Source organism: Carettochelys insculpta, chromosome 16 (assembly GCF_033958435.1).
Source record: "Carettochelys insculpta isolate YL-2023 chromosome 16, ASM3395843v1, whole genome shotgun sequence".
Lineage (NCBI taxonomy): Eukaryota > Metazoa > Chordata > Testudines > Carettochelyidae > Carettochelys > Carettochelys insculpta.
This window is the reverse complement of record NC_134152.1, coordinates 1,209,949-1,236,009: the sequence shown is the minus strand read 5'-3', so window position 1 is coordinate 1,236,009 and position 26,061 is coordinate 1,209,949. Positions and strand designations below refer to the sequence as shown.

The following is a 26,061-nucleotide window of genomic DNA, read 5'->3' as shown; positions in this document are numbered from 1 at the left end:
AATGCCAGATAACTATTCGTATCCCTAAAAACACTGAGAAGCCCTGTGGCACCTTTAAGGCTAACAAATGTGTCTAGACATGATCTCTTGTGGGCTTTACTCTGCCCAAATATATGTTAGCCTTTAGGATGCCACAGGACACCACAGTTTTTCCGGATACAGACGGTCACGGCTCCCCTTGGAGGTTTATCTGTATTTCATGGACAGGAAAACAAGAAACTAAGGCCGTGTTTGCACAACCACCCTGCAGTGGCACAGCCACGGAGCTGCCACTGCCTCACTGTCACGTCTCCCTCTGCCAGAAAAAGGCACGAAAAAGAAGGGGGCCGGAACAGGTTCCCCCGAGAGGTTAACAAGCCCGGGGCTGCTCAGCTCGGAGGAGAGCCCTGAGGGAGGGACGACAGAGGCGGAGGCGGGGAGTCACATGAGTACGTGGTACCCCAGCAGCAGGGACGCTCCTGTTTGCACCCGACCCTCGCCCACGGCTGCCCTGCGCTCGGGGTTCCTCCCCACCGCATGCTCCGCTCCTGCGCACAGGCGACGGGATCCCGGGTGGGGGGCACCGAGCACCCCGTTCTTCCCCTGGCCCTCCCCCTGCCCCGCGCCGCTCCCACGCTGGGGGGCGGGGGCGCTGACCCCGGGGTGCGCGTGCTCCCGCCCCTCCCCGCGCACCGCCCCGGCTGGCACGAGGGACAGCCAGGGCTCGGCCTCTCGCTCCCCAGCACCAGGGGGCGCCGGCGCAAACCCGAGGGGCCGTTCTCGGGCACGTGCGCGCCGTGCGGGCGGACACGACGCGTCCGTCGGGCTCGCAGCTACATCGCTGCGGCCGGGCCTGGGCCTGCGCCTGCGCCTGGGCCGCGCCAGCAGCTCACGGCGCTCCCACAACCGGCCCGCGCCGCGCGTGCTCCGCTGACGTGGCTCTGGCCCGCCCCCACCCGACCCCCGAGGAGCGCCCCGCTAGCCGCCTCGGCCTCTTCCGGCAGCCCGGGGGCGGGGACTGCTGGCTAGACACGCCCCTTATGCAAATGTCAGCAGAATCACGCTCAGCTGGGCCAACCGCGGGCGCCCCTCAGCCTGGAGGAAGCGAAGTGGGGAGTGGACTAAACCATGTGGGCAAGGACGAGGGGGAAGGGTGATACCCAGATCTTCCTCACGCCGCTTGGAGAGCGACCGATGGGCCCCGGTTAGGTTTGAAACGGGAGTAATTAAGTCGTTGGCGTGGTAGGTTAAGGAGTGCCCTCTGCGTGAGCACGAGTGAGGCGTGAACCTCCCCCGTCTGCGAATGGTTTGATCGCCGAGGGGCGGGGGTGGGGAGGGGAAAGAGAGAAGGCCGACGGAGCCGGTCACGTGACAGGTCGGCGGCCGCCATTTTGTCCTGCGGTGGTCGGGTATTTAGAGCGCAGCGTCCGCAGGCAGCGCACGTCAGTGGGACTCGTCCGCGTGCCGCTCCCGCGTGCCGGCCTGCGCCTAGTCCGCCCCCTCCGCAGCCCCAGCCCGCGCGCGGCGCCGCCTCAGGAGGAGCCCGGCGGAGAGCCGCTCCCGCAGCGCCCAGCCATGTCCGACGCCAGCGCTCCCGAGTACGCCTCCTTCTTCGCCGTGATGGGCGCCTCGGCCGCCATGGTCTTCAGCGGTGAGGCGGCGGCGGCGGCGGGCTGGCCGGGCGGGCTGCGCTCCTCCGCGCGCGGGCGTGGTGTGGCGTGGGCGTGGGCGGGGGCCGGGGCCGCGCGCTGGGCTCCGCGGTGTTACTGCGGGGGCCGCCGGAGCTCCTCGGCTCTCTCCGGCTCCTGCCGCCCGCCCTTCCCCGCCGGGCGCTCCGAGGCTGGTGGGGGTGGGGGTGGGGGGGGAGACGCAGGGGGTCTGGAGGCTGACGTCACCGAAGAGGCCGGGCTGTCACGTGACTGCAGTGGGGCGGGGGGCAAGGCGAGGAGCCGGTCCGGCGGGGTGCGCGCAGAGGGCCGCCAGGGCTGAGCGGGGCCCGCGGGGCTGACCAGTGGCAGCCCCGCGCCGCGCAGCCGGGTGGGTGAGCGGCAGTAGCTGGGGGCCTCTGCTTGGGAGCCGAGGCCTTGGCTAGTGAGCTCGCCCCCGGCTGCCGAGAAGACGGTGCGCAGAGCGCGCTTGGCCCTCGGTGAGGCCACAGCTGTTGGCTTCAGCGGGGATCAGTCTACGGACGCCTCCGGCTGCTGGACGCCTCGCTTCAGCTTGTACAGGGCCTGCACTTCCGCCACCCTGCCTCGCCTGCGCGTGGCTCGCTGGTGACTAGGCCCAGGCTTTGTGCTGGGTAGGTTAAGCGCTGACCAAGTCAAAGTGCTCCTATAAATGAGGCTGGCAAAATAGCTCTCCGCAAGCCAGGTCTTCAGCCTGAACAAATTACAGAGGGAGTAGTAGATAGCTCAGTGGTTTGAGCATTGGCCCACTAAACCTAGGGCTGAGCACCAACCCTGGAGGGGGACCAAATACCCTTTTAAAAAAAAATGGTGCTTGGTCCTGCTGACAGGGTGGGGGACTGGACTCAGTGACCTCCCAGGGTCCTTTCCAGTTTTGAGATGTGTATCTCCATATGTTGTGTTTGTAGGTAAAAGCATAGGAGTAAGCGAATCTCTGTGCTCTTCATAGAATAAAAAGCTAGGCGATACCTCATGTCCATTTTGTGTATGGGAGCATCTAAAGGAAGCTAGTCTACTTCAGATATTGTACTCAAAGCAGTGAATTCTTCAGTCTTATACAGTCACCCAGTCCTACATGGTACACCATACACAGGGGGGCAACATTGGTGCCATGCTGACTTGTGCTTGAAAAGGCAGGATTTCGTTCTATTGGGTACAATTTGCTATAGTTAATACAGCAAAGGTCCCTGACAAAAATAGTACACAAACCATTGTATTAGTACAACTTCCTCAGCTATGAGTAACCTTTTTTACTCCAATATCTGGCATATTTATACAAATCATGCTCATTTAGTTCAAAATTTATGCAGGTACTCCTTAATTAGGAAGCTGAATTAAGCTCTTTTTAAAAATCAAGATTATTATACGAACACAAGCAAGCCTCTCTCTATACTGTTAATTGTAGATGTGGGATTTATCAAAGGAGTTTTGGGGAGGCAAGTTAGACTTGAGAGGATTAGACTTTGATTAATGGTCAGGAAATAAATTGCACTGTGCACACATGGGCAGAAGTCATCAATTGAAACTTAAACATCCTTTTGACATAGGATGACAATCTATTATAGTTCATAAAGCTTTAACTTTTGAATTCATATACTGCCTTTTGGTTATCTGATCCCAATTTTGCACTACTCAAAGTAAAATGCTTACATAGCTGTTACAGCTCTTCTGCAGAATACACTGCACAGTAAGCAACTCTCTATTTGATCACCAACACTACAGCTTTATCAGGATGCCGAATACAGATCTTTGCTGTAACAGTATGGTTGTGAAAGGTCAACCTTGATGGATGATGGGAGAGGCTTTTAGCTGTAAGGTAGCTCAAAATGTCATTGATGCTATGTGTAGTAGACAGATCCTTGTTGGAGTCATTGTTGCTGTCCTTTTTGAGTATTCAGGGTAAAATTATCCTTTAAGGGCAAGAATTCTTTAGTTTTCCATGTTGGCTATTTCATTGGCTTCTGCATGTACATCATAACCTCCACAGGCTAGCATCTAGGTGATTGGTATTTCTCTTCATTTGATGCTGAGGAAGTACGGGGGCACAGACTCGAGATACTTACTGCAGCACATATTGGGACATGGAGTCACCAAGTCTTAAAATATTATCTGAATTAGCAGTAGTGGTACTCTAGTCTTGGATATAATACAGCAAGTCTGCCCATGGATTATACAGACTTAGACTGGGCATAAATCTGTTAATACAAAATAACTCTTCTAGTTCTAGGCTTTCTCTGCTGGTCATCAGCAGTCTTGCTGACATTCCTGTCAAATCAGGATAAACTAAATGAAGCAATAGCTGTCGTGTTCTGTTACAGAACATGCAGGCACAGATTGCATTAAAATCTGCAATGTCATGTAGCACTTCAGAGGGCATGTAGCACTACAGTATGTTCTAGTGCTTTGTGCCTGAGCACTAATTATTTCAGAATAAACCAATGTGGAGGTGAGAAGCTAGTAAGTCTGTTTGGGGAGGGAGGCAGTTTTGAGTAAAGAATGTCTGAGCTCTGGTGTTTGGTGCAGAAGACTTGTCATGTTACACTAACTCTTTAAAACTTTAAAACAGGCTAACTTGAGATTCTTGTGTATGGCTCATTGAGGCTTGTATTTCAGAAATGTCTTTAGTAAACATGTAAAAGGATTATTCTGTCCTGGCAGGCTTGATATGGAAACAGTATTGCATATAGTCTTTGTTTTGGGTTTGAATGATGATTTCTGATTATAGTAAATAGCTAGCAGAACTTGTTTTGGTCAGCTAGCACTTTGGTGGCCATTAGTATCATCTGGGAGACTGTGAGCTTCATTTATTTGAAGATCTTTGAACGGCTTAATCATTTCTTGTGGTTTTAATAGCTTTCTTTGAGTTCATTGTATCATGTCAGATGCTGTTGAGTGGTCAAACTATATAATCCTTTCCATGTTATGACTCTCTCATACAGCACATCCTTTCCCATCAGAAAATAGACATGTTAGCATTTTTCACCAATGGAGCCTTCACTTGGAGGGTGGCTGTCTGACTCCTAACAAGCCTAACACATTCAGCTCTTATTTAAGGCCATAATCCATATGTAGTTTAACTTAATCACCTGAATTTGTTCTGAGACACAGCACCATACCTCTTTTGGAGGAGAGCAGAGGGTTAGTCTTGTACAAACTACTTAATTCTTGGTCATTGCTGCAAAACTTGGCTCAAACAAGAACCTGTTTAGAGCAGTGAAAGAAACCAGTGGAAGAAATTACTAAAGTTGTAGCATCTGTAGACTGTCTTGGATTTATTCCATCAACTCTGGCAAAATCTCAGTGGCTATGCCTGGCTAAGATTGGCTTTTCTGGCTTACAGTAGAGCTGATCTTCTTAACATAGGATGAAAGAAATGCAGGGCTGCAAGGGATGCTTGATGTGGTCTGCCAAGTATCCTATACTGAGGTAGGAGCGAGGAAACCTAGCCATTTGCCTGCATTTTGCCAATAACCACTTGTTTAAAACCTTCAGTGACCAGGATGGTGGTGGAATTCCCTTGACAAAACACTACTTTCCTATTTAAACTAGATCATCCTTGCTACAGACAAAGTTGATTAGTTATCCTACCTTTGGTGCATGTGGAGAACAGTTGATCACTATCCTCTTAAAGTTTGAGGTAGCCATGCTTGTCTTTCAGTAAAAACAAGGAATCCTTTGGCATCTTAAACACTAACAGATTATCCTGTGGGCAATTTGGTCTTAAGGTGCCACAGGACTCCTTGTTTCTCCTTTTATGACACTAACATACTGGAAGACTTATCTGGTCATCACTTCTCCCCTGGCCCCTCCTGCTCCTTTTTCTAAAGACTAAATACTTAACTTCCACACAGGTATGGCTTTCTAAATAGTCTTTCATTTTTGTAGTTCTCTGGGGTGTCTTCAGTTTTGGCACACTTAAGGAAGATGTGAACAGAGTATTTGAGCTGAGACCATTCTGATGTTGAGCAGGACAGGAACTTTCAATGGCATAATACAGCCAAGAATGTGATATAGCCTCTAATTCAGGGGTAAGCAGAGTGGGGGGACATAAAATTTTGCAAGGGAGAGCACAGTTGGTTGCTGGGTCTCAGGTTCATCCATCATATTAAAAATCCTAATGTTACTGTTTTTATGATGTGTATTCACATTTATATAATGTAACTTTTTACATGCTACATACTTTTTTTACATATGCCAAAAGGTTTTCATGTGAACATACTGAAACTTCCATTGGTTTGGATTAAATTAGAAAGGCTGTGAAGTGGGGCTAGGGGGGGCAAGCTACTAATTGCAGAGCTGAAAAATGGGGCCTGACATAAAACTTGATCATTCCTGCTCTAATACATATGCATTAGTGTTGATCAAAGTTGAATGAGTCCATCACCCCCAGATCTGATTCAGCAGTATTTAATCTACCCATTATCCCTATCTTGTATTTGCATGTTTAATTTTTCTTGTGTGTAGTACTTAGACTGAAATCAACAAGATGATGTTCAATAGTCAGACTTGTCAGTCATTTTGAATTCTAATTTTACTTCCCAAAGTTGTAGTAACCTGTCCAAGATCAGTATCTAAGTACTTTATAAGCATACTCTCCATGCCATTATCCAGTTCATTAATGACAATATTGAATAGTACTAAACCCATGACAAACCTTTGTAGGACTGCATTTGGTACATCCACAATTGGACAAACTGTTGATCTTTGGAGTATGGTATTGGGGGCCACCCTATATCAATGTCCTCTTTCCTAGGCTAAACTTCCCTGATCGCATTGGGATTATGGTGGGAGGCTTTAGATAAGACACTGATTTGTCAGTGCTTTGACAGCCCCATCTAGTACCCTGTCAAAAAAAGGACTTGAACTTATTTCAGTAGCTATCTAGGTATTGGAGCTAGACTGACTAGTCTGTAGTCATCCAGGTCCTTTGTTTCCTTCTTAAAGAGGTCTGTTTTCCAGCCTATGGGATTTGTCCCATGCTCCAAAAGTTGTCAGTGTCAGAACTGTTCATTTGTTTTCATTCAGTGTTTAAGTTGCATTTCATCAGGTCTTGCTGATGTGAATATAGCAACTTGTCTTAATGTGTTTAACCTGATCTTTCCCTATCTTCTGGTTACAAGTTACTTTAGGGAAGAGTGAAACAAAAGGCATAAACTCTTCAGCCTTCTGTTGGCGTCTTTCCCTGCAAAGTGGAGGACTTTTCTTCATTCTTCTCTTGCTCCTTCTGTATTTGAAACTTTTGCACTCTCTTGCAAGTAACTCCTTTTGTACCTTGGCCTCTAACTTTTTTCTGCATAGCTATTGTGTGCTAATTTTTAGCAGTTTTGTCCATGTTTCCATACTTGAATTCCTCTTTGGTTTTTTCACTTCCTGATTGAACTAATAGGAAGAGGCCAGTCTTTTCCATGCATTTAGGATAGCTTCCAGTTGTGCTTCTAGTATTCTTGGAACAGTTGGCTTATGCCACAATATAAAAAGATGCCTGTTAAATGCATGAGCTTAGCTTGTACTTCTTTAGTGTATGGGTTGCCTTTCAGGATTATGTGCATTTTGTATGACCATGGGTGGGTAGTACCCCTAGGCAAACTTACTGGCAGCCAGTGTTGGGTTTTTTTTCTGCCAGTAAACCCAAAAAGGGTGACTTGACCTAAGCAAGTGGTAGAGCTCAGAGGAACTAGTATTCTCAGTTCTGTGCATGGAGCATTTCACTCTGCCTCTCAACAATGTTGGCAGTAGGAATATGGAAAGCTCAGTAAGAGGAAGCACACTTGTTAGACTAATGCACTGGTGAAACACTTCTCCATATTACTAGAGTGCTTTAAGCATAAGCCTGAAGAGCAAAATGTTTAGGAACACCAGCAACCAAACTGTTCTTGTCATACTTTGAATCTAGACAACAGATAGGCACACTCCTACTCTGCATAGAACCTCAAGAACATGAGGCATGTTTAAATCAGTGAGGATGAGGTTTTGCATGTTCTGACGGGGCCCTGACTAGCTGAAAACAAGAATTCCAGCATCAAGGGTGACACCTTGTTGCTTCACTACTTGTTGGCAGCCAAAAGCTTTGCTCCCACTGTTAGCTGTCTAAAACTGTCATTTTACTACTTTGGCTGCAGTTTCCTTTAGAAAAGTCCTGTCAGAGCCCTGTCTTAATTTGCCCTCAGCCTCTCAGGGCTAAACCAGCCTTTGCAGCAGCAGTGTGTGGTGCTACAGTTTCCAGGTTCACGCCCCAGTTGGTCCATCAGTCTGTCCCTAGGCAATATGAGGCCTTGCAGTTCCCTCTTTTCTCTTCTCTCCCCATCTCATTTTCTACTACTGTCCCTAGTCCTTATCGGTAAGTGAAAACTGATCTTCGTTTTCACCGATTGCTTTGAAGAGTGAGGGCCATATCAACCCATCACTAGTATCTGAGCAACGTCTTCCTTTACATGTTCCAGCTGCACTTGATTATTCTGAGGCACAGTGAGTAGGCATAGCTTGTAGAATACTGTTGCTTTGCAGGCTTCTTCCCATGGAAGTCAAACCTGTAGCATGTAGAGGCCACCTGAAGTCAGGTGACTGTACTGGAGAGAGGCATCTGTTCACACCAGTTAGAAACAAAGGTACAGTACAGAAATGTACCTGTGGGATGGCAGGGGTAGCTGTTAATCTGTAGCCTCACAAGTAACAAGCAGTCCTGTAAAACTTTAAAGATTAGCAGTTTATTAGGCAATGAGCTTTCATGGGTAAAACCAACTTCAGATTCCTTAGAAATGCATAACTTTTTATTAAAAAAACTGGATATCTAAGTTCTGGCTATGGCTGGTGGTAAGTTTCATAGTAGACATAAGCCTAATGAAAGATTTTGGCACTTGTCTTCCATGTGGGGCACTGGATGCCAAAATAGTTGCTTCATGATGGCCCATCTTAAAAGATGAACTGCTGTGTCCTATATCAAGTACAAGCTTGGAGTCTGCAGAATTAAAGGACATTCACAAAGAAGGAAGTGGGACTCAACACTTCACATGTTTTGTGGTAGCATATGAAAGTTTAAACTTGGGGCAGGAGGAGCAGTCTAACTGTGCAACCCTTTCAGAGTTGGCTCTCGTTTCTTTTCTCATTATTTGTATGTTGAGGTTTGCTCCAGTGGTGTAACCCTTGCAGCTTTTACCATTGTCTCAGCACTTTCAGGCTTGCCATGAACCACGTGATCCACCAAGTAAGCTGTAGAATGCCAGCCCAACAACCATTTATGCTGTCTTAAACTATGGGTTGCACCTCCCCCACCCCGCACCCTTGTGACTGACTGGTCACAAACAAGGGAATTTGCCAAACAAAGGGAGGTCCCCCTGCCTCTGACCCCACCCCCATCTACCCCTTGCTTCTGCCAGCCCCACTCTTAGCCACCTCCAGCACCTGGACCTAGGTCCCTGCTGGGCTGCCACCAGCCTGGCCACACTTGGGCTGCTGGATGCAGGGGAATAAGCCCAGTTGGGCTCTGCCTGGCCCTCCCCCTACTAGCCTTCCAACCCAGGGCCTTGAGTCCAATGACATCTGTGGTCAGACCAGAGTACAGGTTTTGGGAATTTCATCCTGTAGTTACATGCATGTTGGATAGGGCCATACAGCTGCTATTTGTGAAATGGACCTCTGGCTTCATTCTGTGTTTAGTGCAGAGGTTCTGGCATGTAAGGTTATAATACTGTTCACTAAAAGCTTTAACTTACCAACAGTGTTCCCTATAATCTCTTCCATTTACATGCAGATGTTTACAGAGTAAACTTTGTGTGCAGAGGCATGTGTACCACCAGTAGGAATAAAGCCTATCTGGGTGCTCTGGTAATTAGCTAGGCAGCATTTGAATCTCAACAGGTATACAACCAAGCACACACCTTAGAGGAACTATGGGTTACTAATGGTATTTACTGCAAGTGAGCACTAGATTCGTATAATCTGTTGCTTGTGACTTTGAATAACTAAATGTTAAATCTCTGAACAGGTACTTTTTTGAACCAAGCTCCTGTTCAGTAACATGACTATAGTCAGACCATATCTCTAAGATTTTTTCATGGGTACAGGGGGACGGGGGGAGAGTAAAGTTCTAAACTGTACCTCTTCAAACAACACTGACCTTTAGAGGTGAGGCATCCTTGGGAATGCCATTCAGAGGTAGTGTATGGCTCTTTCATTAGTGACCCAATTCAGGCTTTTTTGACACTTGTGGCCTTAACAAACTACTAGAGCCCTGGAAGAACACTTAACAGCCTATGACTTAAATCAGTCTTTGAGTCCTGCCTAAAGGACACTTTTATGCTCACCTCCTTTAACTTGACCTGTTCCTTGAACAAGTTACTTGTTCAGAGTGACAGCCCTGTATAAATGGGCTTCAACTGAGTAGAAATGGGAACATGACTTTCTCTTTAAAAAGACAGTTGTATTCTCTTGCCCTGTCCGTATCCAGAAACATCCAATACATGTGTTTCTAAATTGAGCTACACCTAAATTGTTGGATTTAACCTTGGGATAGCACTCGCTTTCTAGCCAGAATTGGAGGCCTTTGTACAACTTCCTGATGCAGAGGGCCTGAGTCTCCTTTTCACCCTTCTCCTCCAAGGCAGAGGCTGGTTTGTACTTAATGGCAGAGTGTGTGGTTCCCTCCCTGACAGTGTTGGATATACTCCAACAGGAGTAGGGTAACTTCTTTGGGTTAGGGAGCCTCTAACCCACAAATCAGTTAAAGGGCACATTCTCATGTTCCTCAACTAACATATATGCCACCATGTGCCAACAATACCTAGATGCTTTGTATATTGGACAGACTTCAAACTCTTAGACAACAAATAAATGGGCACAAAACAAACAGCACTCCTGATCCACAAACCTGCTAGTCAGCATTTTAATGGAGGTGGCCATTCTGTTAACGATTGAGTTTGCATGTTTATTGAAGAGAGGTTTTCACAACACCCTTCAGAGAGGCTGAACGCTTTCAGATTCAAATTCAACACATTAACATGTGGTTTGAACCAAGATTGGAATGTTCTGGGTCACTGTAGGGGCTTGTTTGCATACTTGGCTTAATCTGATTAACTCCTCCCCCCCCTTTTCTGCCCCTCTTTCTGGTTTGCTCACCCTGAACTTTTTTTCTGGTTTGTCCACCTTGATTACTGCTTTTGGTTCTCTGTGCCTTAAATATTTAGTCTGTTCTCATATGGCTATGGTCTGACGAAGTGGGTCTGTCCCACAAAGGCTCACCTAATTTAAAGTGCTACATGACTGCTTTTTTTGTTTTAAGGGTCCTTTGTCTACTTATTGCCAGGGAATGTAACTAGAATGTGTAATCAAAATGCTGAGCATACATCATCTCTGCCAGTAGCCATATTTCTGCCAGATCACAGCTGGTTTTGCTTTAACACTTCCAGTAGATCTACACTGTCTGGATATGGCAGTGCTTCAATGTGGCTGTGGAGTCACAGCTCCAGTGCTGTAGAACCCCCCCCCCACACACACACACATCATAAGTGGAGTAGAGTAGTGATGGCTGTGAGTGCTGGAAGTGCCAGTGTAGACAGTACTGAAACTAGCTGCACTTTTGTAGCCTCTTCACATCCCAGAGAGTTTAGCACAAAGTGGCAGTGTAAACACAGACTTGAGAAGCCAGTCATCTAGAAACTGACTTGGCACTGTGGTTCACCCCATTAGCTCTCATGTGCTGGCTTTGGACCTCTGCTATTATTTCTTTACTAGCAGGACTGGATAACAGAGCAAGATAAGGAAAGAAGTGCTTGGACATATCCTCAAGTAAGAGGGGGAACAAGCTCCAGGATGGCCACCTATCTGCCCTAAGAATAAAAGTTTTTGCAGATGAAATGCAGGATAGAAGGGTCTACATATGGAAGGCTGCTTATTAGGTGTTAACATCAGTGACAGACTTGTTAGGTTAAGCGTGTCTGGTGTGATTTGAGTTAGTGGTAACTGGCTTTGGCTGTCTTCTGTACGTCAAGGGAGAACTAGTGTGGTGCATTCCTGTGCTTGAGTAGTTCTTTAAAACAAAAATATCTAGTAGTCTGCTCTAGAAAATATGAAAATTGCATTAAGTGGAGACACTAGGTTTCAAGTAACTTGCTGAAACAAGTCTTTACTTGTAGCCAACTTACCTACTTACTACCAGACAACCTGCTGTCCTAAAAATCATGTATTTGGTTGTCAAGTCTTTTACTAGTAGAGATGTAAAACACTGTTTAATGGGTTAACCAGTTACATGCTAGGGGATGGGCTAGAGCACTCCTGCTCGCAGAGCACCAGGGTCCTGGAGTGCTGCAGGCAGTGGTGGCCTAGCCCAGCCAAAGCAGCCCTGGTCCTGGTGCCCTGTTGGCAAGGGTGCTCCTGCCAGGGCCAAGTAGCCTGTCTGATGGGGGAGTCTCTTTGGCTCAGTTGGAGCACCCTTGCCCATAGTGACCCTGTGGGGCTTAAGCAGCCCTCCCCTTCTAGTGGGGAGAGGCAGCACATGTTCCTACCTTCCAGTGAGTATTTTGCAGAAATCTTAATTAGCACAATTCTTGCAGTGTCTCAGGATTTCTGTAGAATGTGTACAGAGGAGTATTTTTACTAGTCTGATTAAATGAGGAACTTGAGTTGATAACTAGCTGTGGGCAGAAGTAAACAGCTCTGGTGTTGTAATTAAGCATTAACATAACCAACTCTGCTCGGTTACTACAGGATGAACCTCTCTAGTTCCACATCTGTAATCCAGCATGACTTTAGATAGCCAGGCAACCTCTTATGGATGTGGCCAAGTTTCCTGTGGTCCCATAACATTTGTTTACAGCCATCAGTCCTGGCTCTGCTCTGTACTGTTCAGCTGTAACTGACCCCTGAATGTCTTCTAAGCCCAGTAAGCAGTGGAAGTGTTGGTAATATGCTAGATAGTATTGACCTGTGATCAAGCAAAATCTCTAGCCCTGCACCCTTGGGACCTGACCAGGGGCTGAACAAGAGAAGATCAGCCTATAGTATATGAACAACTTGCATCCATATTCCTTTCTAGGAGAGCAGTCAGTAAGCCTGACTGAAAAGGTAAACTTCAGCACTGAGAATTAAACCATAGCTGCAATAGAGTAGTAGAAGTTTTAGTCTCTTTACCCATGATTAGACTGAACTTGAGTGACCTTTTTTAATATAAAACTACTGAATGGCTGCTAGCCATGGAATTGCTGATAGTTTGAGGTGAACTGGAGCATTTTAGGGTCTGAGTCCTGAAAGTCTGTCCTGGCCAGACTGACTTAACACTGCCTATTACTAAAATGCTGTCTTCTACTTAACACTGTACAGTAGGGTCTCAGCATTTGCAAGGGTTTTGTGTTCAGAACCCTTGCGAATGTTGACTTTCACAAATGGGGAAGCGGCAGGCTGCTCACGAATGTCAAGACCCTACTGTCTACTGGAAAGATTTTCTCTGATTTGTGTAATACTTGCTTCCCCTATTTGTGGACTTACTAGCAAGCGGAGAAACTCCTCACTCTAAAAACTAATCTGGGAAGACAGACGGAAGGTGCAGAAAAAGGAACTAGAAAACACTAGTTCCTCTAAACCTAACCCTAGTCATGTTCCCACATCAGACATGGAGCAATAGCTTATAATAATCACTTTCACTTCCAGGTTCAAGACTGTAGTCAAACAGCTGCAGCGAACAGTTATTCTATTTTAAAATAGGGACTCAAACTAGGTATTTTTCACTGCTTGGTGAAAAGTTGCGGAGCCATTTAAGTGGAAGTTATTTGGCCTTAAATGTGTAGGAGGGGGAAACTCAAGTATTGCATTTTACCACTAAAAATCTTTGTCAGGTGACTAGTAGGTCTAGGGCACAGATTTCACAATCTGTCCCAAGGAGGACTGTTGGTCAGCTTGTCTGCAAAAAGCACTTGAAGCAATTATAAATCATTTAATCAACCTAAGGTGACTGGTCTATATTGAGTAATGTAGGCAATTTGAATATTTAAGTACAGACTGGCAAGTGGCTCATACAGTCTTACTGTTTAGAGAGAGCATTACAAAAGCAGCTGGTGGGTATAGTCTACATACTAAATCTGGTCTTTGTCTTCTCTAGTCTGGATTAGTTTTGCCCCACTCAATCTTTCAGAGACCTAACTGGTTAGGAAAGGGACCTTGCTTGTACCCTAAGCACCTGTGGACAAAATGAAGACCTTAATTGCTGCTGAGTGACTTAGAATCTGTCACAGATGTTTCTCTTATATACAGACCTCCTCTAAACAAAAAATTGGATAACTTGGTGGCATGCTACTCAGATTGCTCAAAGGGTATTTTCAGTCTTTTACCATCAGCCAGTGCAAGAATACCACAAGCGCTCCTTTCCAGAATATGCTGTACTTTTGCTTGCCTGCTAGAATTGTTCACTGCATTGCAGAAAATATAATGGACTCCTGCACAATCAACACATTCTTAATTCACCCAACAGCTGAGAAACTTAGTTGACAGTCTTGACTGACAAGCTGTTGTGTGTCTTGTTCAAAGTCAGTTACTCATTTCATCTCGCGTGAAGACGTGCTAGGACCAGATGTAATTCATCCAATAGCTATTTTGTTATCTAAAGCTGCAGAATTACTGATATGCAACCAGTTGCTTAATCCAGCTTCTATATTAGACGACAGTTAATATAAGATGTTTTTAAAAGGTTCCAAAAGCAAGGCTGGCAATTAGACTAACTTTAGGACCAGGGAGGAGTTGAATGTATAGTAAAGAACATTATCAGACCTAAAAACATGTCAGAATCAACATAGCTTTTGTAAAAGGAAACCATGCCTCACCTTAGACTTCTTTTGAAGATCTCAGCAATCTTGATTCGGTTATACAGTTCTTCAGAAATCCTCTGACAAGTTCCCTATCAGGCTCTTGAAGTAAGCAGGCCATAGAATAAGCCAGGCTCATAGCTCAGTAAGCAGTTAAAATGCAGGAGACAAAAGTTGGGAATAAATGGTCCGCTGTCCTAATGAAAGAAATAGCAGGGTCCCCCACAAGCTGTACTGTAGTGTCTCTTCCAGCATACATCTGGAAAAGAGCAAATAGATCTTCAGAAGTAAACAACAAAACTTGCGGGTAATACAAAATTACTCAAGATATTTCAGTCAAACCAGACTGCAGAGCTAGAGGTTCCCAAATGTGACTGAGTAGCAGTCTCAGATGAAATGCTGAGTAACATATTGGAAACATCCCATTATACATACAAAAATGATGGGCTTTAAATCGGATGTCTTCAGCAGATTCTCCATATAACTAAGATTTTTTTGAGTAACCTCTACTCACTGTAGTACTAGTCAAAGCGAGGAACCATGAGGAACGGGACTGGTAATATCATTAGGCCACTATATAAATCCACACTACACAGATGCCATGAATGGAGCATGCTATTTTGGTTGCCCCATCTCAAGATCCGTTAGAATAGGAAAGTGCAGAGAAGAGCAACAAATGATTAGAGGTGAGGAGAGCTTTTGCTCAAGGAGAGTTTAAAGGGAACTGCCCCAGTTCCTGGGGGTGGTGACTTCTATACCTTCTAAAACAGTTTCTAGAAATGAACAGGGAATCTTTCTCTTCACCCAATACAAAATCAGACCAGCTTATGAGGTTAAGCAGCAGGCATAAAGTGAGGAAGTAGTTCAGCCAGTGTAATCTACATGTGAAACTCACTGCCAGGCATGTTTTGAAAGCCCAGGGTGTAACAGACATATTTCAAGTCCTGGAGGACTCATCAGTGGCTGCTAGCCACAATGCTCAGGGACACGTGTAGAGTATGGACAAAGGGCTGGCTTACACCAGAGAAATGCGGTGAGTTGTTAGTAGCACAACTTTAGTCAACAGAGCTTCGCACTACTTACTGCAGGGTATGCACCTTGCTGGGTCAGCTGAAGAAAGCTGAATGTCAACTACCCTTATTTGTATCATTCCAGTTCAGCACCAGAATCCTCAGGAGAATGAGGGGTGGCCAATTTAGTGGGCCTTCACTAGGGTCACTAAATCAACCCCTGGCAAACTGATCACTGCAGTGTCAGTATGTATGGTGGTGACCTGCCATAAACTCCAGAAGTTGAGGGAATGGATCACTTGACAACTGCCCTGTTCTCTTGCTGTTCACAAACAGGGAAGAACTAGTAGGAAAAAACAGAAGTGGGAGGGAACCTGGGCTGCAGCAACCATGAGACTGTAGATTTCATGATCTGGACAAAAGGAAGAAAGGTGAGCAGTAACATACAGACCCTTGATGTCAGAGCAGACTTGGACTCCCTGAGAGAACAGATGAGCAGGATCCCTTGGGAAACAAAGATAAAGGGGAAAAGAGTTGAAGAGAACTGGCAGTATTTTAAAGAAGCCTTACTGAAGGCACAGGAACAAACAATCCCCCTGCATAGTAAGAATTGGAAACATGGTAGGTAACCAGCTTGGCCTAACAAGGAAATCCTTTGCTTAAATTCAGAAAGGATGCAGACAAGAAATAGAAACGTGGACAGTTGACTAAGGTGCATAAACATGGCTGGAGAATGCCAGGCAGTAATCAGGAAAGTGAAAGCACAGTTGGAACTGCAGCTGGCAAGGGATGTGAAGAGTAACAAGGGTTTCTACAGGCAGGTGAACAATAAACAGGTTATCGGAGAAGGTGTGGGGCTATTACCGGATGAGGGAGGTAACCTAGTGACAGATGATGCAGGAAAAGCTGAAGTATTCAATGCTTTTTTTGCCTCCGTCTTCACGGACAAAGTCAACTTCCATGTGATGGTCCTAGACAGTGCAGTATGGGAAGGTGGAGGGCGGCCATCTGTAGGCAAGGAACAAATTCTGAGCTATCTAGAAAAATTAGATGTGCATGAGTCCATGGGTCTGGATTTAATGCACCCAAGGGTACTGAGAGAATTGACAGGTCATTGCTGAACCTTTGGCCATTATCCTTGAAGACTCTTGGAGCTCAGGGGAGATACTAAAAGAAGGCAAACAAAGTGCCCATCCTTTAAAGGAAAGGAGGACAATCCAGGGAACTATAGATGAGTCAGCCTTACCTCAATCCCTGGGGAAAAATAATGGAGGGAATCCTCAAGGAATCCATTTTGGAGCACTTGGAAGAGGGGAAAGCGATCAAAAGTAGCCAACATGGATTCACCAGGGGCAAGTCCTGCCTGACCAATCTGTGGACATGAAGTCTGGATGTGAGATACCTTGACTTCAGCAAGGCTTTTGATAGTCTCCCACAACATTCTTGTCCATAAGTTAAGGAAATAGGGATTGGAGCCTTGGACTATAAGATGGATGGAAAGCTGGCTTGATGGTCGGGCCCAACACGTAGTGGTCAATGGCTCAGTATCTGGATAGCAGTTGGTTTCAAGCGGAGTGCCGCAAGGCTCTGTTCTGGGGCTGGTGTTCAACATCTTTATTAATGACCTGGATGAGGGACTGTATTGCACCCTCAGCAGGTTTGCAGATGACCCAAAACTAGGGGGAGAGGCAGATTTGTTGGAGGGTAGAGAGAATCCAGAGGGACCTGGATAAATTGGAGGACTGCACCAAAAGAAATCTGATGCAGTTAAATAAGGAGAAGTGTAGAGTCCCACACCTGGGGCAGAAGAATCCCATGCATTGTTTACAGGCTGGGGACCGACTGGCTTAGCAGCAGTATGATGGAAAGGGACCTAGGGGTTATGGTGGATGAAAGGCTGGATATGAGTAAACAGTGTGCCCTTGTAGCCAAGAAGGCTAACGGCATACGAGGGTGCATTAGGAGGAGCATTTTGAGCAGATCTAGAGAGTAGTTATTCCTCTTTGGCACTGGTAAGGCCACATCTGGAATATTGTGTCCAGTTTTGGGTCCCCCAGTATAAAAAGGATGTGGATTTGCTGGAGTAGGTTCAGCAAAGGGCGACACAAATTATTAAGGGTCTGGAACATGACCTATGAGGATAGGCTGAAGGATTTGGGCTTGTTTAGTTTACAGAAGAGAACACTTAGAGGTGATTTAATAGCAGCCTTCATCTTCCTGAAGGGAAGCTCTAAAAAGGAGGGTGAGAAACTGTTCTTAGTGGTGTCAGATAGCAGAACAAGGAGTAATGGTCTGATTAAGTGGGAAGTGTAGGTTAGATATTAGGAAAAACTACTTCACCAGGTGGGTGGTGAAGCATTGGAATGCATTGCCTAGACAGGTGGTGGATTCTCCATCCCTTGAGGCTTTTAAGTCCTGGCTGGATAAGGTCCTGGCTGGGATGACTTAGTGAGGATTGATCCTGCTTGAAGCAGGGGGCTGAACTAGATGACCTCTGAGGTCTCTTCCAGCCCTGATTGTTTCCCCTTGAATCTCTGGCACTGGCCACTGTCAGGATGCTAGGGCTAAATTGGGGTGGGCCACTTGTGATGAACAGCTACTCCTAGAATTCGATAAGTGGTGTGGGGGCAGGCTCTGCTGATATTGTTGGAGGCTGGTGCAGAAGGGAGCTCGGACTAGGGGAATGAGCAGGATGTAATGTAGAGTCCAGGGTAAGGTATGAGTGCAGGAGAAAATCCTGACCTAGAGGAGATGCACAGGTTTGGGCTATGGCCTGGGCCAGGGATTTGGGGTACAGGGTCTTGGAGGGGTATGGGTGCAGGAGCATCACACAGCATCTCCTAGAACTGGAAGGGACTTCAGGAGGTAGTCAGTCCCCTGTCCTCTTGGCAGGACCAAGCACCATCCCTGACAGTGTTTTTAATCTAATGGCCCCTCAAGGACTGAACACTCAACCCTGGGTTTAGCAGGCCAATGCTCAAAGTACAGAGGGTTAAGATTGTGACCTGGGGCAGGGGGGGTGTGGTTGGGGGGAGCAGGGGAAGCATGGGGTGCTTGAGGCAGGGTCTGGTCAGAAGATGCTTACCTATGTAGCTTCCTCCCCAGGGCAAGCAGTCTGATCTTGCCTGGTCCTTCCTGCTCAACATTCATCTCATACCTGCCTTAGAACAGCTATCTAAAGGTAGCACTTCTAGAGTATTGGTGTCTGCTAAACAGTAACATAAATGCAGTGATGGAAAACTTTGAAGCAAGAGCTGAACAAATTCCTAATGTCTAATTGTTGAATATTGTCTTAATCAGACTTCAGCATGGTAGTCAGCCCTTAAAGTAGTATCTTGCTGAGTTTCCTGGAAGAGGGCACCCATTTCAAATTGGCCCCTTTGAATTTAAGTTAGAGGTTGCTAAAGATTTACCTGGCATTGCTTGGATCCTTACTGTTAAGGCTTTTTCTTTACTTACATTGTTGTTCTGGGGCAGGGCTGGGGAAGAGGGGTTCAGTATGCAGGCTGCCCTGTGGAGAGGACAACTCCAGCCCTCTCACAGCAGCAGCTTAAGCCCAGATGAGAAGCACTTGTCTGTGGCTGCTGTATCAGGCCCAGACAGGGGAGGAGTGCATGTCCCCAGGCTGGGAGCCAGACACAGGCAAGCTGTAAAATGGGTGTATATTGCTGTCCCTGTCTTCACCTGTCCCCTTGCTGCCCCCGGGATCATTCTGCAGTGCAACTGTCCCTCCTGCCAGACCACTCTTCAGGTTTTGAGAAACAAATTGTAGGTACATCCCATTGTCCTGGCACAACCAAACCCTTGGCTAGCTTTAAATTATGAGGAAGCTGCATTCTGAACTTGGTGGTCCTAGCTTTTTCTGTTTGTGTTCTCAAACAGACTTGCACACAAAGCTTCTAAACTGTGAAAGGTGGTATGACCCAATTACTGTAAACTACATGGATTCCTACAAAATAGATTTTTAACAAGATCACTCCTTTTGCCAAGTTGTATACCTCAGCTTGCTGCCATGAATTCAATTTAAGGCTTCAGTTTAAATATTACAAAGAACAAAATAGAACATGCTCCTGATAACACAAAAGATATTAATGACACATTAGCCTTCTCAAAATATTGAAGCATTCTAAAGCATAACTGTTGCCTAACTTTGTTTCTGCACTAAAGCACAAGTTTCACTGAAGTACTAGCAAAAGATGTGCTTTATTTGAAGTCCTTCATTCAGAAGCTTTTTTTTTGGGGTGGGGGGGAGGATATGGCTTAACTCAGAATCATGAACTTACCAGGGCACTAGGTGAATGCCAGGAAGATGCCCTATACCTCTACCTTATCACCATGGTTTCTTTCTGAATAATTATTGGTACTGAGCAGAACAGCAGTACAAACAGTATGTCAGCACCTGGCAAAGAAGAAATGTAAGGCAACCTGAAACAGTGAGGGAATTTAAATAGTGAACAGTTGAGCTAGTGCTAACACAGCCTAAAACTTCAAAATGGCCACTTCCAAGCTTACTAATGAAGTGCTGAAATACATATTCAGCACCTCACTAGCATGTTGGCAGCTGCCGCACTTCAAAATTGCCACTGCTCATCCAGATGGTTCTTTCAAAAAGGGAGCCCCCTGGAAACCTGGAAATCCCCTTATTCCTATCAATTGATAGGAATAAGGGGATTTCGAAGTTTCTGGAGTCCTTTCAAAAAGGAGCCCTGTCTGGATGAGCCACGTAGTGTCGAGCTGTGGTAATTTCAAAGTGCCACAGCTGCTGGCATGCTAATGAAGTGCTGAATGTGTCTCAGCACCTCATTAGTAAATTTTGAACTGTCCATTTACATGGCCATCTTGAAGTTTTGGGATAGTGTAGATGTAGCCTTAGCTAAGACAACAGCTGTTCCTTCTGGTCTGTGACCAGCATGGGATTTGCTAGAAGCCTCCACACAAATAGGCTGCTGCTGTTTTGAACAAAGTGGCTGTAAAAGCTTCTCACTTGGGGAGGAAGCAATAAAATCTTGTACAGAACTGCTTCTGTTGCATCGGCCTGTGTAACACTTGCAATGCATTTTCACTTTGAACAGGGGGTCTCTGGAGCTTGCAATAGGCTTCCTGTTAGCAGATCTTAGATCACCTTACTTGAGCAATTGTAGAAATGCAAGACTATGGCACTTTAATATGAATTAGCTCAGCTAACTTATTCCTGCAGTTAGCATGTGTTTTTCACCAGCTTTATGAAGTGTTGAAATACCTGAGACTGCTCCTGTATACAGGGGATACGGCAGTCCAAAATCCTGAAGAAGGATGTCCCCAAAATGGTCAAGCTGTAAGATACTCTTAGTATGCCTCTTGCATTAATCTCAAAGTGACTTCCTGGACACGCTTAGGAAGTTGTAGCAGCACCCTTTAACCACTTCCAATTGCATTTCTACTAAAACCTCATTCACTCAGTGTATGGTCATGATGGTGAAACGTGTTCTGATCTAATGCTACTTAACACGACACAACTTCCACTGGTTGGCCATAGGCTCGATTGTAGTTGGCAAAGGAGGGCTGGTAGCTTGACCAGATGCACTGTGGAGACCTTCAGATTCAAACCTGGGCATGGTGAGGTGCTCGGCTAAACCAGTAAAGCAAAGGGAACAGAATGTGCCAGTGCCCTGTAACTAGGCTAACATGGGCCTGACTGGCAATCTTAAATGTAGGAAATAAGCATGTGCTATCCAGCAATTGCTGAGACTTCAGGCTAACTAGCAGCCTACTGTAGAGTTACTGCCACTAGGCTAAGTGGGTGGAATATGCTTGGTATGGAAGAGGTGCATTCCCACCAAGTGGAGTCAGATATTTGCTAAACCTGATGTTAGTTTGCCTAACTACCAGTAAAGTCCCATGCAACTTACCATGGTTATTTACAATACTGTGTTCTATTCAGAGAAGTGCACATAGTATAGTAGGGATACCACTAACACTGTTTTCCTTTCTCAGCCTTAGGAGCTGCTTATGGAACAGCAAAGAGCGGCACAGGTATTGCAGCCATGTCCGTCATGAGGCCTGAGCTGATCATGAAGTCAATCATCCCTGTTGTCATGGCGGGTATTATAGCTATCTATGGCTTGGTAGTGGCAGTCCTTATTGCCAACTCTCTTGCACCTGGCATCACATTATTCAAGTAAGTTTTTGCTACACATATTAATAGCAGTGATGGGTGTGTATCCTGAAACTCTTGGCCCTTGTCAAATGACTAGGTGCCATGTAAATGCTACTGGAGAGATGCTACTTATAATGGAATGCTTGGATACTGTGGTGATAAGGGCAGTATGTACCTAGAGAGCATTTTTACAGCTATAGAATAGCTTGTAATCTTGAAACCATCAGGCCTAAAGTCCTTGATAGGACAGTGGAAAGTGTATCTGAACTCAGTGCACTATGAAGGGTTTCAATACAGTGCCATAAACAGAATGGCAAGGTGATCTCTTTATATAGTACTACAAATTGTCTTTTAAAGTTGTCCCACAGTGGTTCCTTAGCAGTTGAAGAAAAGGGTCCTCAGTCAGTGAACTTAATAAATAGTCCCTATTTAGGGTACAGCTTCTGATTTTTAAAGATATGGGTTTAAAATCCATACTCCTTACAAGGTGTGAACTTTATCAAGCAGGTCATAATTATGAATTTAATTTACTGCTTATTTTGGAGTATGCCAGTATGTAGGATAATCCCCTTGCTATACCAACTTCTCGTGAGTTGCCTTTTTGCACCTGGTGCAGTCTGAAAACAGCTAGTTCCAGCCTCTCTGGAAGAGACTGAAGACTTGTCAGGTATTGTTGCAGGCTGCCAACAGCCCAGCAGACTGGCTAAACATGGTAGTAAACCTTTAATGCTGTAACTGCCTAATAGTCCCCTTCTATTAAGGAACACTATCAAATCTGTTCTCATGGTAACTAGGAGACCAAGAAGAAGCTGCTTCAGACACTAGAAACATAGGAAGGGTCTTTGAGTGTTGCCTGGCCTAGCAGACTAGGAATCTAGGCTTAAGCCAGGGTGGGCAACCAAAATAGCAAGAGACATTTTTACAATTTAGTTTGAAAAATTTAAAAACTCAATTCAAGAGCCGCAGGGCATGTGAATACAAGATGGTTCATAATATCAAGCCATACTTCTTGTAACCGCTATTAACAGTGTGCACAGAATGATTTGTAATGTGATGCATGTTTACTGCAGGACACTCATAAACCTTGTTTCCTCACACTGTGTGCGCCACTGTTTGACTTTCATGCCCGAACCATCTCTGAAGGACAGTAGGGGAAGTTATCCAACACTTCGAGATCTAACATGGTTCACTGTTTAGATATGAGTTCATTTGGGGGCTTTTAGACACTCACTGTTCACTGAAAATAATCAGGAGGGGTTTTTTTTTACTTGGCAGTGTTTTGGGAGTCACAAGTCCTTAAAGAGACTCAGCTTGCAGACCCCTAGCTTAAACACTCTTGGGAAAGCATCTCTGTAAGCTAAAGAGGGACTGGCACACTTTACCTGTCCAGAGTGGTCGTGTTAAGCCCCTTGGTCTTGGAAATACATTGTGCCTCAGCAGTAGAAAGTGAAACTAGTCTTGAGCAGGGAGGTAGCACTCCATGTGTCCTGACAAATGACATTAGAACACTTTGAGCAAAGTTGATAACTGCAACACAGCATGGCAGACACTTACTTCCACTGGTATAGGAGGTAATGCAGAATGACTTTGTACTGTACATATTAACTGCCCAGAAAACACGAGCAGCTATAGCTGCCAGAGCCTTTAATTTTTAATGAAGTGTTGTAAGGCTCAATGTTCATGTCCCACCTGTATTTGGAACTGCTTCTGACTAATTACTAAAGCTCTTTCGGAAGCATGCTTCCACATAGCATACCTGGGCTTTGTCCTTTCAGTTGTCTGCATTTGCAGACCCTGAGAGTGAGTGCCAACTCTGAACATCTTTAAAGGCTGCACCACTTGGTGACAGGGCAGTGAAGCTAGGAGTACAGGTGAAGTTCCATCTCCACCTCAACAGGGAATGAGTCTCTCCTTTGAGGATGGTGGTCCCCCTTCCAGAAATGCTTGGAGTGCTGAATATGTAGAGGAAAACAGTCTTTGACCCAGCTCTTGAACTTGATTTGTCATTTACCACTAAACTTGTTTCATCCTTCATCTGCAGGAGCTTCCTTCAGCTGGGTGCTGGCTTGAGTGTGGGCCTCAGTGGTTTGGCTGCTGGCTTTGCCATTGGCATTGTGGGTGATGCAGGCGTGCGGGGGACAGCACAGCAGCCCAGATTATTCGTGGGCATGATCCTCATCTTGATCTTCGCTGAAGTCTTGGGCCTCTATGGCCTCATTGTTGCCCTCATCCTTTCCACAAAGTAAGCACCGCAGAGTATGATGTAAAGAATTAAACCATATTTAAAACCAGTTCCAGAATGAGAATGGTCTCTCCGCAATGTGTACAGTTGTCTTAATTTGGTAGTGGATCTCTTGTAAATGCGCAATGTATGTTAGTTACTTGTCTGTCATGTGTACTTCAATATTAATCTGGGTGGGCTACACCAAGCCCGTGTCAGGACTTGATGTGGCCTATGTGCAACTTTCCACCTACTTGCCATTAGTGTACTTTATGTATAAATAGGAACTAGACATGTAATTTTCTCTTCACTGGATGTTTATTTATAAAAGACTTGACAAATTCATACACTATGGAGCAAGAGTTTTCAATTTCCCATACTATATATTCATACATAGGTAGATTATTACACTGTGGGGTTATTTGTAAGTGCAGAGAAATCCTTGGATGTAATTTGATTCAAAAAGATTGCTGTAGTGTCCTGGTATTGAAGTGAGAATTTTGTTTTACTAATACACGTCAAACACTCACGTTTCCAGTAGTAAAATGTATGCTCTGGCATCAAAGTTGTGCACCCAGTGTTGGGTTTTGCAGTTATACAAGTTTCCAAATAAAACTTCTCCACTACTCTAGCAGATCTTGTGGTTTATTTGAAATCCATGTAAAACAGGCTTGCTCTCCACCTCTGACACCACAGTCATGGGAACCAGCAGGATTCCAATACAACTGAGCATATAATAATGGAAGCCGTAATTCGTAATGCAGTGCATAAAGTAAAGCTTACACATGAAAGGAGTAATGTCCTATCAAGGATAAAGAGCTCTTTGCCTAATGGCTGCCAGGGAAATAATTCACTGGGGCTCGCCCCTCTGAAAACAGTGAGCCAGAGCAGCACTTCATGTACCCAGTCCTTCTGGGTGCTGTATACAAGCTCAGGACACTGAAGGCCTAATTATCAGTGCTGCTGTTAACTCATAGCTGTGGCTTCATTAATGCTTGGTGAACAGTCAGTGGAAAGGGTGCTAAACTAACAATACTTAAGTCTTATTCCAGAATGCTAGTTATTCAAATGTAGCTTCTCTGCTGTAAACCTGAGCCTCAATGAATAAAACTGACCATGCTGAAAAGTTGTCTGTGCTTGAGTGGTCTCAACTGACTGCTGAGAGGGAGGTGAAGTCCCCTGAATGTTCTCCTTGGCTCACTCCCTGCCTTGCAGGAATATCAGCAGGTAGCCTTCCTCAGCAGGCTAGTGCTGCTAGTATAAATGCCAAAATGTACATGCTTCTGAGGGTGCCAGGGCAGCTCCTGGGGAAGCAGCTTTCAAAGAGCACATGAGACTTTTTGGAACTCAGACTACTTAAGGCAAGTCACAAAGGACAGGCTCTAAACTGCTTCCATAGGTGAAGAACACACCTCTAATAAACAGAGGCTCATGGCAAGTGGCTCTCGTGTGCAGCATGTGATAAACACAAATCAGCCTGACTTGTTAAATCGGGGGGGGGGGGGGGTGTGTGAAATCTTGCAAGGGGGCACAGCAGCACAAGCAGCTGCTGGGTCTTAGCCTCATCTAGTTCATTACAAATATTGAAATGTCTGCTTTTGTGTACACACTTGTAAGCTTCAGGCTACATGTCTTACATGTGATGGAAAGGTCTCCATATGAACAAACTTCCAGGGGTTTGGATTACAGTAGACCAGTTGTAGCAGGGGTGCTACTTGCAGGGACCCTGTGGGGCCTGACACAGCTGGCTTGGGCCTGAGTTAAATGGTAGTCGCAACTGGAAGTGACAAGAGTCGGCCATCTGCTGTAAGACTAAATATTAAAAAGTTGAACTTTGTCCTAAGTGTGAACCCATTGCAGTCAAACCACCCTGAGTTCAGAGCCCTGCCTCTTGGGGAGATACCTACATCACTCCCATCAGTATCACAGGTGGCACCTTACTGGAGGCTCCTTTTGATGTGGACATGCAGGCAGCCTGAAGCACCACCTTGTGGCCCAGTGTGGTGCTTCACATATCTCACCTGAGCAGTCTGGTCACTCTGTCCTGGGGCAGGTGCCACTCTTAATGACCATGTGCCCTTGAATTAAGTTTTGGTACAGACCAGGAGTTGCTACTGAGTGGTTCAGGAGTCTCATTGCCAATCTACAAACTGTGTCCTTTAGCCTGTCACTTCAAGAAGTATTTTCCTACCTCGTGTACAGCTCACTGAGGAGCTCAGCCCTTGAGCCACTCATTTATTAAAAC

General features: G+C 45.6%; 1 protein-coding gene across 1 annotated transcript; it reads left to right on the top strand.

The window, feature by feature from the left end:
• The first annotated feature begins 1,348 nt into the window (after nt 1–1,348).
• Nucleotides 1,349–24,447, top strand: ATP6V0C (ATPase H+ transporting V0 subunit c). Its single transcript, XM_075010239.1, has 3 exons — nt 1,349–1,630; nt 21,433–21,616; nt 23,637–24,447. Exons 1-3 carry the CDS (start codon nt 1,555–1,557, stop codon nt 23,839–23,841), a joined length of 465 nt encoding a protein of 154 aa, XP_074866340.1. The 5' UTR covers nt 1,349–1,554; the 3' UTR covers nt 23,842–24,447.
• Nucleotides 24,448–26,061: the final 1,614 nt, after the last annotated feature.

Coding starts and splice junctions, on each gene's coding strand:
- ATP6V0C (XM_075010239.1), top strand. CDS start 1,555: ATGTCCGACGCCAGCGCTCCCGAGTACGCCTCCTTCTTCGCCGTGATG. Junction 1,631..21,432: donor GGCCGCCATGGTCTTCAGCG/GTGAGGCGGCGG, acceptor TTCCTTTCTCAG/CCTTAGGAGCTGCTTATGGA. Junction 21,617..23,636: donor CCTGGCATCACATTATTCAA/GTAAGTTTTTGC, acceptor CTTCATCTGCAG/GAGCTTCCTTCAGCTGGGTG.